Source organism: Rhinolophus hipposideros (genome assembly GCF_964194185.1).
Source record: "Rhinolophus hipposideros genome assembly, chromosome: 19".
In the NCBI taxonomy this organism is placed as follows: Eukaryota; Metazoa; Chordata; class Mammalia; order Chiroptera; family Rhinolophidae; genus Rhinolophus; species Rhinolophus hipposideros.
In genome coordinates, this window is record NC_138065.1 from 21,820,834 (window position 1) to 21,834,182 (window position 13,349).

The window sequence follows — 13,349 nt, forward strand, 5'->3', positions numbered from 1 at the left end:
ATCATTGCTGGCCTGGTCCTCACATGCCTTTTCCCCACCTCCAAGAATGTCAACTCTCATAAGGCCTGCACTCTGGCCTTCTCCACCGCAGTCCAGGTCCTTGCCAGCCTATTTGTTGGATGGATGGAGGAACATTTACTACGTTGTTCCTGAAATGCAATGTTTCTGCTCCTCGAGGGGTTCTTGCGGAAGGAAAGAAAAGAACAATTTGTTACTTAGAGCGCGGACTGTTTCCGTGGGTCTGTCACATCTGGTCCTCGCCTACCTAGCTCAGCATTTAACAGTTTAAAGAGCAAAGAACAGTTCTCAGAGCGAGCACTCTCTCCCACCCTTCCTTCCGCCTGCGAAAGAAAAACAAGCCGCCAGGTTGGGGGTAGGGAACTGGAAGGGCTACCAAAGTCTGCTCTCCTGGGCAGTTCAGCGGGCTGAAGCTGGCCCCAGATCCACAGGACAGAGCGCGAGCCCGCCGGGGGCGTGGCCTCACAACCCGCCCCGCCCCCGCCCCGGGCGTCACCGCCCCCCGCCCCGCCCCTGCGCAGCTCGCCCTGGGCTTGCTGTTTCCACGCGCGCTCCCGGAAGGTGTCACTTCGGTCTCTGAAGCCTGAGGACGCACGGAGCTTCTGCCTCTAGGGGACTCCGGACTTAGGCACTGCCATGGCCCCTGTGCTCAGCAAGGACACGGCGGACATCGAGGTACCGACTGCGCGCTGGCTTTCCGGGAGCGGGTGGGGAGCCCAGATGGTGGGGGCCCTTAAGGCCCCCCGGCCACCGCCGCGCCCGGGGAAGAGTGGGAGCCGGGGAAACTTGGCCTCAGCGGGAGGTCTGAGGGGTGGCGGAACAGCTGGTTCCCCGCGCGGGCGGGGACCCGGTGGAGGAGTCCCATGACCGGAGCCGCTGCCCTTTGGGTTGGGACCGGGCTGTTGACTTGGGAGGGCACTAAGGAAGCCTGTGCTGTCCGGCTCTGAACGGCGGGACTGAAGGAGCACAAGAGTTGGAGAGAGGAGGAATCTGCCGGACAGCAGCTCCCACTTCCCAGTCCTGCCTCTCCGTACCTCCTCCTCCACCCCGTGTGTGCGTTTCCGCACACCTGTCTGCTGCTCCCGACCCAGTGCCTGAATCCTGAATACTTGCCAAGGTGGAATATATAAAGGAAGATCTGTGTGTCACCGATTAGTATTGCTTATAAAATAATTTAACATAGGAAAGAATGAAACAATGTACTGAGAACATGAAAATGCAGTGCCGCCAGCAAAACATAAATAAACCGTGGCTTTTCTCTCAACAGTTTTTTTTTTTTTAATTCCGTCTTGCACTTTGTTTCCGTATAAATATCTTTCTTCTTGTGAATGAGATCTTACCTGAAATGAGCATAACTTTGAGTTCTCCCTAGGACCTTTATGAAATGAGAAGGATTTAATTATAAACAGTGACTTTAGACATACTAACCCATGTCAGCATATTTGAGATAAGATATACCGGTTTTTAGTTTTTTTGTTGTGTTTTGTTTGGGGTTTTTCTTTGTTTCAATCTCCGACTCTGGTAAGATGTGTGTATACGTCATGTGTGTATATGTGTGTTTGTTTTCTTTAGAAATGACAAAAATTTCCTTTCCTCAGTCCTTTCAGTGGTTCAAGTAAAAGTTCAAAATGACCTGTTTGAAGAATAGCTGCTTTTGCCCCATTTTGTCATGTCATTGGTTGAAAGAACTTTGTGTTCTGTTTGGGGGGTGGTAGTAATGTTTTCTCTAAATTCCATACACTGGCTTGAAAAGTCCATTTTAGCAACAAGAGCCAAAGTATATTATATGGACCTCTCCAGTTAATTTACTTGTGGTTTCTCTTGTGGATAATTTATTTTTCATATTAACCAATATGATACATTTAACTCAATATTTATTTATGTGTGCACTGGGTAAAAGATACTTCATTTACTCATAGTCCTTTTGGCCCTCCTTACTTTGACTCAATCTAATCCTTTTTTTCCCTTTATGAAGTCAATAATAGCAAACTTTTGACAGCATTCAGGCAGTACGATTTCAGAAATAAGTGTGTCAGGACAGGTGGCTTTTGGCTTTTGACTTTTGAATTTTACAATGGCATGTTATCTGCTTAACTGATTTCTTTCTCTGTACTCTCTTGCAGTTGTCTTTGAAATCAGTTCTTAACCACAATACACTAAAGAAAAAAAATGTCAGTGAAACATTAAGTAGTCTTATAAGTCTTATAAGGCTTAATGTCTTGTATTGTTTTATCCAAGACTGTTTAAGAAATCCAAGCCATCTCATGTACTCACCTCATCTAACCTTTGTCTATGTGACCAGTCTGGCTCATGTTACTTATAATCTAGAATAGTGGTTCTCAAGGGTTTTCAGCTTTTATGTTGTTCATATATGCAAGACACTTTAATGAGTAACATCTTTCATCACACACAGTACCTTACTTTTCCCTCAAAGCAATACCAGTGATTCATGAGTACCACGAAAGAGCATGAAATCAGTAAAATATAATGCAGTGAGGAAAAATACATTAAGCCTAGAGGAACACATTGAAGCATAGATGTCTCAGTTGGTCCTGTTGACTCACGAAAGCTCATTTTTGTTTAAAGAATCAGAATGAATTATGAAAGGTCACTTTTCTGTCTAATTTAAGTGCATACACTGGATTTGCTTTCCTTGAATGAATTTATTAAATCTATTGTCTAGAGATTGATCGGCTTGTGTGACCACTGCCTTAGTCTCAAATACATGGAGAAGGAAGTAATCTTTAAAAAAATGTATCAGTAAGAAACAGATATATGTTCACTTGATAAATGTGAAAAGAACAGAAAGTGATGGTGACAACCCACTATACTAGTGATTTAGTTTTCCCTAAAAGCTATCTACAGAACCTTTGGTTTCAGTGAAGCAGCCAGGAAATATCTTTGTTTCTGAGGAAAAATGTTATTGAGAATTAAAAAGTTGCTTTGTGTGCTCACTCCATGATTTCTAGCCTCAGTCCAACATCACATCAGGGTTTGAAGGGTTGGGAGCATGAAAAAAATCAGGTCACTAAATTCCAAAGCTGGAATGTCCCTAGGATGGAAGATAGGCATAGCAAGGATGCATTAGTAGATAATAGATACTAGGCATAGAACCTAGCTCATATACTCAAAAATTGTTGTAATAATTTTTGATTACAATGTAATAATGGGAGAAGTTGCAAGAGAATTCACATTTTTTTCCCAGACTCAATGTGGTTCAGAGCAAAGAATCTGGAGCTAACTGTGCCTTTAGGCTAGTTACCAAGCTTCTCTAAGTCATATTTGCATAATATGTTAAGTAAGGAAAATAATACTTGAAAAGATAATTAACAAATATCAAAAGTTGACATTTTCTTGTCAGCAAAAAGGACAAACGTGTTAAAAAAATATACAGAAAAATATCAGGAACATCAATGCTAATGAAATAATTAGTATTCTAAAGTTCATTAGCAGTATCTATATACTTTTAAAAGTTACTTTACTTTGTGGATTCACTTTTTGGATACAGCTGAATTTTGTCAAGAATGATTTTTGAATACAAGTTCTCCTGGAAAGATTACAAAGAAGGTGAATGTCAGACATGGATCACTTTCCCTAACATCAGCAGTACTTGCACAGTATTTTATTTAGTTTAAGTTGATAACCGATACAGTATCTGCACATTTAAAAGCAAGTAAGAATGATTTTGGAAGAGTTCCCTATCTTGTTCCCCTCCACTGACATGGGTAATTGAGAACAGACTATAAAAGTGTAGCTGAAGGAAAATGTGTGCAGCTTCAGGAAGCTTTTAACTCTTTGAATTCTAGTAATTTTGGTAGACATTTGCAACCAAACTAAATTGCTACCAACCACTCTACTGCTTCCACAATCATAAGTCAAGTCCATCCCTTGAATTACCAGTTAGTATTAAGGGGTTATAAGCCCATTTCAAATTTACCCTGGATAAAAAGTGATTTCCGTCCATTGTCCACAAAATTGCAATGCATTTTGAGTCAAATAAAAATGATTTCTGAATTATACAGTGGCTTCTATTCATTTGAGGAGATAATTGAGAATTTTCTGTGTTTATTAAGAAAATAAGATAATAAAAGGATGGATTTGGAAAATGGAGTATAATGGAAACAGCTCCGAGGAAGTCAATTTTAAAGAGTATTTTGAAAAAAGGAAAGTCACGGGAAATGAATTGGTAGAGATGGCAAAAGATTATTTCAGAATACCCTTTATCATAACTGCTTTTGTCCCTAGGGAGAAAGGTCCTGTATCCAAAGGAGAGAATAAGGATTCAACTTTGCAGAAGCTATGGATTATTTATTTATTTTTTAAACTTACATGCTTTTTACTCAGTGTAGAAGTAATAGTCTTTTCTTGTCTTCTTCTTTTTATTGACTGGGCACCGCAGATCTATGGAAATGCTATCTTGACTTGCTAAGGCTTTTAAAGCATTTTTTAAAATTGAAACTTCAAACCTGTTTTGTGAGTTTGAGTTATTAAAAATGTGTTAGTCCTCCTTACTTTAAGTTGTCCAGCAGACCATACTTATCTTTATGTTAAACTATTTCTCCTTTCTTAGGAATTTAGGTGAAAAGTAGAAATGTGTCTGATTATGTGATGTGAAAAGTTACTTCATTCTTGTGATGGCTCCTGGTAGTTTTAAGGTACTACACATTTTTATAGCTAAGTATGATCACATATATATTTTAGTACAGTTAAAAAAATTCTACCTCCTACATGTGAATTCAGATGACTGGTTTTAGTAGTTTAATTAAAAACTGTGAGATTAATGACTAATGATGAATCTGTCACTAGGGAGATTGTTTTAGACTGGATCTGCTTAATTTTAATCATAGCCGATAGTGTTGACTGGTTGTTTAATCGTAAAAATATGCTAGAATTTCAATAGCCTCCTTTCTTACATTTTGGAAGAAAAATTCAGTTTTGGAAAGCTGAATATTTACAGTAAGGAATTAATAAGAAATCCAAGAAGATATACAGTCAAAATACTGAGATAATTGGATGAAATTTAAGCAATCATATCTTTCCTTAACTATTTGAGTATCTCATTTTACCAAACTGTATATAAACAGGCAATAACACAAGAATTGAAAAATAGAAGTTCCAGTAAGGTAAACATGTCCGGTCACTGTGGGACACTTCTAATAATTAGCATAAGCCTACATTACAAATTTAGAAACATTAAAATTAAAGACAATGAGACCAAAAAAAAATAAGTAATAAAATTATAAGACAAAGAAAATATAAGAGATTTGATATAGTTCAGGTATCAATGCAGCTAAAGAGATTGAAAAGTAAGATTGGCCAATTTATTTTTCTGACTCTTAGCTATATGAATACAATGACAAATAGGCAGAAACCTTTAGTACTTAGAATGATAAGGAAAATTCTGTCATCTATACCCTGCCTTGATTTGAAAATATTTAATAAGACATTCTAAGGTTATAAATTTATATATAATCAGGATTTTTATTTTCAAATGTAACGTGTTTACCTCCTGGACTTCATTTGCTTTTAATCCCCTGTGTCAAGTCAGGAGTTTTTGGCTTCAAACATCAATAGTGTGGGTGTTCACAGATATCCTGGAGACAGTTACACTACTGAGATAACTCTTAATACGATTATGTCTTTCCTGTGGTTTATAATTATTACTTCTTTCATTGCTCTTAATTAAAATGTTATACTAGTAGATATGAAATATCTGCATTTAATTCAGCATTTAACTTTTCTTTTAGACTGAACAGGTATCTGTTTATTGATGTTAGGAATTCAGTACTTTTGTATATAGTTATATATTTTGTATTTCACACCATCAAGCTTCAGTTCATGGTTAGTTGAAAAAAAACACAACATTATATTAAAGGTTCAAATCCTGGCTCTATTTTTTTTTATTTATTTATGCGATTGTGGTGGAGTTCTTTCCTGGAGTGTCGTTTCTTCCTCTGTTATTTGTATTTAATCTTAATGATTTCATGCAGTAATTGGAGTCATATACATAAGATGCTTCAGACAGCATCTGTCACATGAAATGTATGTTTTTTAAGGGTCGTAGTTATTTTAAATATTATTATTGCATATGTCATGTGTGTTATATCAACATCATTTGGCTATAGTTTTGTTTAACTCTAAGAATTATCTAGCAGTATCAAAGTCTTAAAATATATGAGGGAGGGTAATGAAGTTAAAAGAAATGTAGGGAGGCTCATGATAGATTAAAAAATGTTGCAGATATGTCTGATGGGAAAATTCCTGCATTCTAGTTGCCAGTATTACCAATGAGATGAGGGAGTCTCTAAAATTCAGGTCAAATTAAAGAGACACACCCCTTTTGCCTTTTGTCTCTGTTTTAAAACTATTTTTAATACTGCATTGCCAGCCCTCTAGTGTAAGCTACATGAGATTAAAAGGAAGTATGTGTCATAGGCTTTGTCTGTACAGGATTATCCACGTCTAATACACTGCAGAATAAGATTCAAACCCAGGACTGATCACCCCTCTCCCAACCCCACGGTTTTACTGCAGTGGATTGATTCTTTAGTGTTTTTCTGATTGTTTTTTGAGATTAGATCAAGACCAATGCACTGGTGAATATTATTTCTTGGCATTCTCAGTATTTAGAAGGGATTTGGGTTGTCCTTTTCTGAAAAGAAATCCTTACACAATTATTTAAAAAAACAAAAACAACTCATATTATTTCTTTGTACAAACAAGACTAAGCTTATAATTTCTCTAAGAAGCATATTAGCTTCAAATAAAGTTCTTTTCTAGATGTCTAAGCATCCCTGTACCCACTGTATTTTTGTCATTAATAACGTTTGAAATCCTACAAAGGAGGGAGTTGGAGATCAACCTATTTTGCACCAGGAAAGGTAAACCATGCCCTTTCTGAAGTATGATTCAGATAATAAACTTTTTGCACTAGGTTGTAATAATTTTGTTTCTTTGCGAATTTCAGCTTGGTTGTATAATTGCATTCTCACTGTCTCTACCTCAACCATAATAATTAAAGAGACAATCTGTGTCCCTACCTCCCAGGTGCTTGGAAATTGATATTATGAGTGCTTATGAATGTCCCCTTGAGGCACTCCTGACTGGGCCACTTTGAAGAAAAATCTCTTCATCAATAATGAAGCCCTGAGGGCCACTTCTCTGGAGACCCACACAAAATTACCTGTCAACTCCAGGCCTGATTTATACAGATGGTGCCCATGGATGGAGTCCTGACTCTACCTCCCCCTCCCCCATATTTTATACCAGCCACTCTCTTCTGTTACCCACTCCCCAACCACTGGACTTTCACTTCTCTTCCCAAACTTCATCTCCCAATTTTCAACTTGTTTTACCTACCCAGGATTGACTTACCTTTGTGGATTATTTGTTAAATCTTTGTGAAATCTTTGAATGATATTAAAAATTGGTTATAGTAGTATACTAAATCTTGGAAAATGTTAGTCAAATATGAAGACCATGTGAAAATCTTCAGCAAAACAGTAGAAGAGAATGAATATTTACTATATCTTAATTAAAATAAGTATTCGGGGATAGGGGACAAGTCTGAGGATGTTTTGCTCTATGTTTTGCTATCTGACCTTGTGGAAATCATTTAACCCCTGTGAGGAGTTTGCTGATTCCTCAGTGAGTTTGCTATTGATTAGTCTTTTAAGGGTGGTTTGTAATAAAGTATGGCAATGGTGCAGTTGTTTGGAAATGTGACCTTCTGAGTGATCATATTAAAAGAATGAAGAGGTGGTGGTGTCTTAACTGCTCTGTTTTACATGCCAGGTAGGATTAAGTGTACTATTTATATCAGCTATATGGATTTTATATACTTATTCACTTGTCTTCCTACTTGCCTGCTTCCTTTTCTTTTTAATTGAACAAATGAGCAAAATCTCTCGTGAGCACATAGAAAAAAAACATGTTCCTTCGATATATGGCTGGAGTTCTGTAAGGTGATCCGGAATTAATAAATTCATATTTTGTGTCTTTAGGATAGCTCTTTTTAGCTAAGAATTAAGACCAGAGATTAAAAAAAAAAAAAAATGATGGGACTCTGTAAGTCAGTGTGTTTGTTATTGATAACTGTCAGTGGAAACCAGAGTACAAATGATGGCTCCCTCAGCCCCACAGGGAATTTCAGTTACCTTTCTCTGACTCTTTGTACCACAGGGAACTCAAATTTTGTGGGACATTCTTTCAGATATTCCTCTATGATAAATATTAGGGACTGCTGGGGGAAAATGTTTGAACTCCTGCATAATTCAAAGATCTCAACGGTTAAAACATAACTTTCATAACAAAATATTCTTTTAGTGTTAATTTTCATTAAAGTTTTGTTTTTGTTTTTTTGTTCCTCTGATTTAATTTTTAAATTATTTTTCATGATCATTACATAAGATTTAAATAACACCAAAAAAAAGTGAAAAGAAGACCCCAGTCAGACCACCTAAAACAGCCATGCTGATGTGATTTAGTACTTTTCTTACCTATGAATAAAGTTTCTTTTTTTCTTTCTAAATATGAAATATACAATTTTATATTTGCTTTCTTATCCTGTCAGAAGTATCAGCCCACATTCTTAGTACTAACAGCATGATATTCCATGGGAGTGGAGATACCAAAGTTTATTCAAGCCTCTCCTTTATTATCAAACATTTACTTTGTTTTTAGTAGTAGTTGTTAAGAATAGTGCTTAAACAATTTATTTTTTGTGCTTAAAGCATTGTATTGTAAATAGACATGAGAGAGTTGGCTTCAATGATATATAGTGCATTTCATTTCTGTCCTTCCCACCTAAATGATTCAACTGAATTACGTCAGAAAAGACCAAATGGCATTGGAACCAATTACCCATTTGCTTCATCCTCCCATCACTAATACAAGGCTACATAACACCTTAGGCATCTGGATAGTGTCCTATGTTGTGGATGTGACTGGTTTGGACTCAGTCCTGATCTGATGCTTCCTTGTAGATCGTGGCTTGATTGCATGATGGTTCCTTATTTTTATTCTTCTGTGAGAACAGGAAGGGTAATTGGGTCTCAGGTTGTTACTGTGAATGGATAAATCTCAGGTTGTAATACTGAATAAATAAATGTAACATCAAGAGCAGATATTTCAACAAGTGACCAAAGATAGAAACTTTCCTATTGTACATATATTGGACCCCCACCCCCACCAACCACTCTGGCAGACCAGATTCTAAAAGAATTCTTATATCCTAGGCCTTTACCTTAGAACTATGAGTGACATATATATAGTATGTGTGTGTGTGTGTGTGTGTGTGTGTGTGTGTGTGTGTGTTAAATTTTTCTTTTTTTCCTCATGGTACTGAAAGAGAAAAGGGGTAACTACTTTGACTCAACACATTTTTCTCATGATGACAAATTTAATAAAGCAAAACAATTTCTATCATAGGTGTGTTAAACAAAATAACTTTAGATTCATGCAGCATTTTAAGGCTAAAATTTACTTGCAATTTGAACTCCAAACATTGGTATGCTTAAGCCTCAATCTTTCTGAAAGAGATAGAAACAGTTGAAGGAAATTCTTACATGGTTCATGAAAGTTATTGCCCCTCACTAGATAGTAATAAACAAAACTTAAAACTTTCTTTATATTTGTTTAAGATCACATTATATGAAAAGATTCTAGAATGAAAGTTGTTAATGCTAAATATGACTGTTGTTAGGATTTGAAATGTTTGTAGTTGTACCAATTCGTATGGCTGCTATTAGTGTATACAACAATACCATTTTCAACATTAGTAATTATTTTTAATATTTTAATGAACTATTAGGTGAAAAGGAAAGTAGCTAGAAGGGAGAATAGAACATGTACATATGTTAATGAAAGAGATCCAGTAGAAAGAGACATTAGTGCTGAAGGACATAGAGGGGATAAAGGATTTGTTTGATGAGAGGGAATAGGATTGATAGTAAAAGCATTAGAGTAGGATAGAAGGCAGAGAAGATGTAAATTGGGTGGTAAGAAGAACAGGGAGTTCCCACCTGATGGTTTTTATTTTTTTAATAAGAGTATGATGCAAGATCACTGAGAATAAGAGGAAAACAGGATATAGATTTGAAGAACAAATAAAAGTATGAATCAATTTTCTGGAAAGTGAGAGAATGAAAATAGTAAGAAAATATAGTAGGGTTGTAAGCAGTATTTGTTTTCCATTTGAAATTTGTCAAGAATTTACATGAAAGCAATGAATGTCATTGTGGATTCTCTAGCCAGTTTTACTGCCTGGGTTCAAAGTGTTAAAGAAATGGATTTAATTGGGTTAAGATTTGCCTGGGCAGTAAAATAAAAAAAGAAAAGAGAGAGAGACAGGCACAGGGAATTAAAGGTGTTGTGAAGATGTCATAATGGTGGATCATGAAATCTATTCTGAGGGAAGTCGGAATAGAAAGAGAAGATGGGTAGTGAGATTTCACTACCATCTTGGGGGTGTGAGGTGGTGCTCTGTGGATTGGCAGTCGCAATAAGGTCAAAGAGTTCTGGGAAAGTGGAAGAGTATAAGGAGTGAGGATTAGAGTGGCATGTTTGAAATAAAGCTTTTGGAGATAGTGTAGTAATTAATACCAATGCCAAGGGAGATGGTGGCGGAGGTGGTGTGGAAGGGAAAAAAAAATACATATATTGATGATGAGATGGTTAAGTAAGAGGCAGAGGCCAGATGATGCAAGTGGCGGTTGAAGTCAAAGAATTGAAGATAGTGAAAGACTGAGAACTCAATGTGAAATTATGAGTTTGAGCAGAGGGTGGTGTTTTGACCAAGAGGTTGGTAGATGACAGGAGCACAGAGTAATAAGAAATAGAAAACAGAAGAAAGATGATGTGAAGATATGATAGAAAAGATGACCATATGACCACAGAGGCAGAGATTGGAGTGATGCATCTAGAAGCCAATGGATGCCAAGAACTGCCAGCAAACACCAGAACTAGAAGAGGCAATGAAGGAGTGTGCACCTCAGGTTTCAGAGGAAACATGTCCCGGCCGACACCTTAATTTCAAACATCTAGCCTCCAGAACTCTGAGACAATAAATTCCTGTTGTTTTAAGACACCCAGTTTGTGGTAATTTTTTAAGGCAGCCCTAGCAAATGAATGCAGATTTTAGTATGAATTGCAAAGAAGCTGGGATATTTGTGCAAAAAAGAAGGGAAAGAGGGGAAGATATTTTGGAAGTAGATATTGTGAATCAAGGGATATCTAACATTTGTAAGAGAGAAGATCTTTATTAAATTCAAATTCATAGTTTAAGGAAGTAATTAGGGTTATATTTGAGAACCTAGCTATGCTGTTAAAGTCGTACTTCTGCCACTTTTAGCTTTGTCAACTTAAGCTAATTTCCTTGTCTGTAAAATGGTGATCAAGGTCCTCGTCCTGTCTACCTCACAGTTATTGTTTGGAGCAAATGAATTCAGATAATTCATACCAGTGTATGTCTGCTGGTATTATCATGAATTTGTTTAACATGTACAGTCCTTGTATGAGGGAAAGTGTATTTATTATCAAATATGGTAAAGAATCAAGTAGATAACTTTTAAAGTCCACATTAAAATTTAAACATACATTTTCCAAAGCTTGTTACCAACAAAATATTTTATACTTTTATTTAATTTTATAAGTTATTGTTAAGTATCTGCTATATCCTAAGCAGTACATTAAGTACTATGTGGGGACTGGCTAGAAAGATAAATGTGTCTCTCCTAAATGAGCTTATGATACCAGAATGGAATTTGAGGCAAATTCACAAATAACTAACTCAGAAAGTGAAAAGTGCTTGGGGGTTAAAGTATGAAGATTATAAACTCACATTCATGCAATTCATGATTTAGTTTTATACTGTTTTTATTTTATTTAATAACTGATAATAAAGAAATTCATTTCAGTTTTGTTACAGTCTCCTCTCACCTTCACTCCAATTTCAAATAATTCAGGAACCTTAAAATGAGATGGGTGTCTTTTTCAAAGGACAGGTGTAGAAGGGCTATCTAGGCTGAAAAGGGCCAAGACAGGAATCGGCAGGGTAAAAAGAGGTGAAATGGGTCTGCACTCTCACAGTATTTTTTTCCTTGATGCCTTACTTGAAAACCTGTTTCCAGCCTTAAAAGATGTCTCAGTTTCAGAAACGATGAAGCCACGGGCATAGAAAGGTTGAATAGCTTGATGAAGTCATTAGTGAACTGGAGACTAAAACCCTATGAAGATGAGCCCAGTTTTACCTGGCTGTTTATTCAGACATTAAAATAGATGACATGAAAACGAGGAATCAAAAAAGTATAGGAGTGGGAAGTCCTTCAAACTGTATGCATTCACAAAATTTTTCAATAACATGTTTTGTATTCACTTCTTCAAAGACTCCTTCATATGTGTAAATGAAGCAAGGTATGAATGGCTTCTAATCCACAGGCCAGATGGTTGCAGTGGAGGGAGCTGATGAGATACCATCAATCACTTTTCAACATGGTGTCAACTGACCAGTTTTGCCCTTTGCCTGGCTACTTTGACCTCTGACAGGACAGATTCTGTATTTGTTGAAGAAAGTAGGAAAAAGAAATAGGCGAAATGGACCGTAAGACTGGAATTGGTTTTGGGATTCTGTATATTCTTTTCTACCCCCTTTAGTTTCTATACACTTACACAGGTATGATAAAACTTTGATTCACTGGACCCTTTTACTGAAGTACATTTTTCTTTTGCATTCAATTTTGTAACAACAATGATGTCACTGTCAAGACAACCAGTTCATATTTGAGGATTTTAAACAATGTCATTACAAGACTATGATCTACGATTAACTTATATTAGCTAACCCTTGCCCCTTTTGCATCTTTAGTACTGTACAATTTTGAATTAATTATGCCACAATGGCAATTTCTTAGAAGTACTTATTGTGTAATTCTAATTGTACTGTAATGTTCAAAACAAACCGATATGTCTAGTTCTCAGTTAATCAGAAGATGAAATAAATCAGGAATCTATGCAGTTATTTAGTGTCTCAATTTTAAAATAGTATACCTTAATAAAACGATGTGGCTTAAAAATAAATTTAGTGGAAACAAAATAAATATAGTGTTCGTTTCGGCAGCATATATACTAAAATCGGAACGATACAGACATTAGCATGGCCCCTGCGCAAGGATGACATGCAAATTCGTGAAGCATTCCATATTTTTGGTGATGGAAGGAGAACTGACTCTGGGTGGTGAAGACACAATGTGATTTATAGATGATGTATTACAGAATTGTACACTGGAAACCTATGTAATTTTACTAACCATTGTTGCCCCAATAAATTTAATTTA

The 13,349-nt window shown here is 36.5% G+C and overlaps 1 protein-coding gene across 3 annotated transcripts in view; it reads left to right on the forward strand.

The window, feature by feature from the left end:
* Positions 1-542: 542 nt before the first annotated feature.
* DPYD (dihydropyrimidine dehydrogenase) overlaps positions 543-13,349 on the forward strand; it is a 696,413-nt gene continuing 683,606 nt past the window's right edge. For 2 of the 3 annotated variants that reach the window (XR_013991662.1, XM_081024809.1), the window contains exon 1: positions 543-693. Coding sequence is in view for 2 of the 3 variants with exons in the window: in XM_081024809.1 (XP_080880935.1) it covers positions 655-693 (39 nt within the window). In the remaining variant the exon portion in view is untranslated. The remainder of the gene's footprint in view (positions 694-13,349) is intronic. The other variant, XM_081024810.1, reaches the window with a different exon arrangement.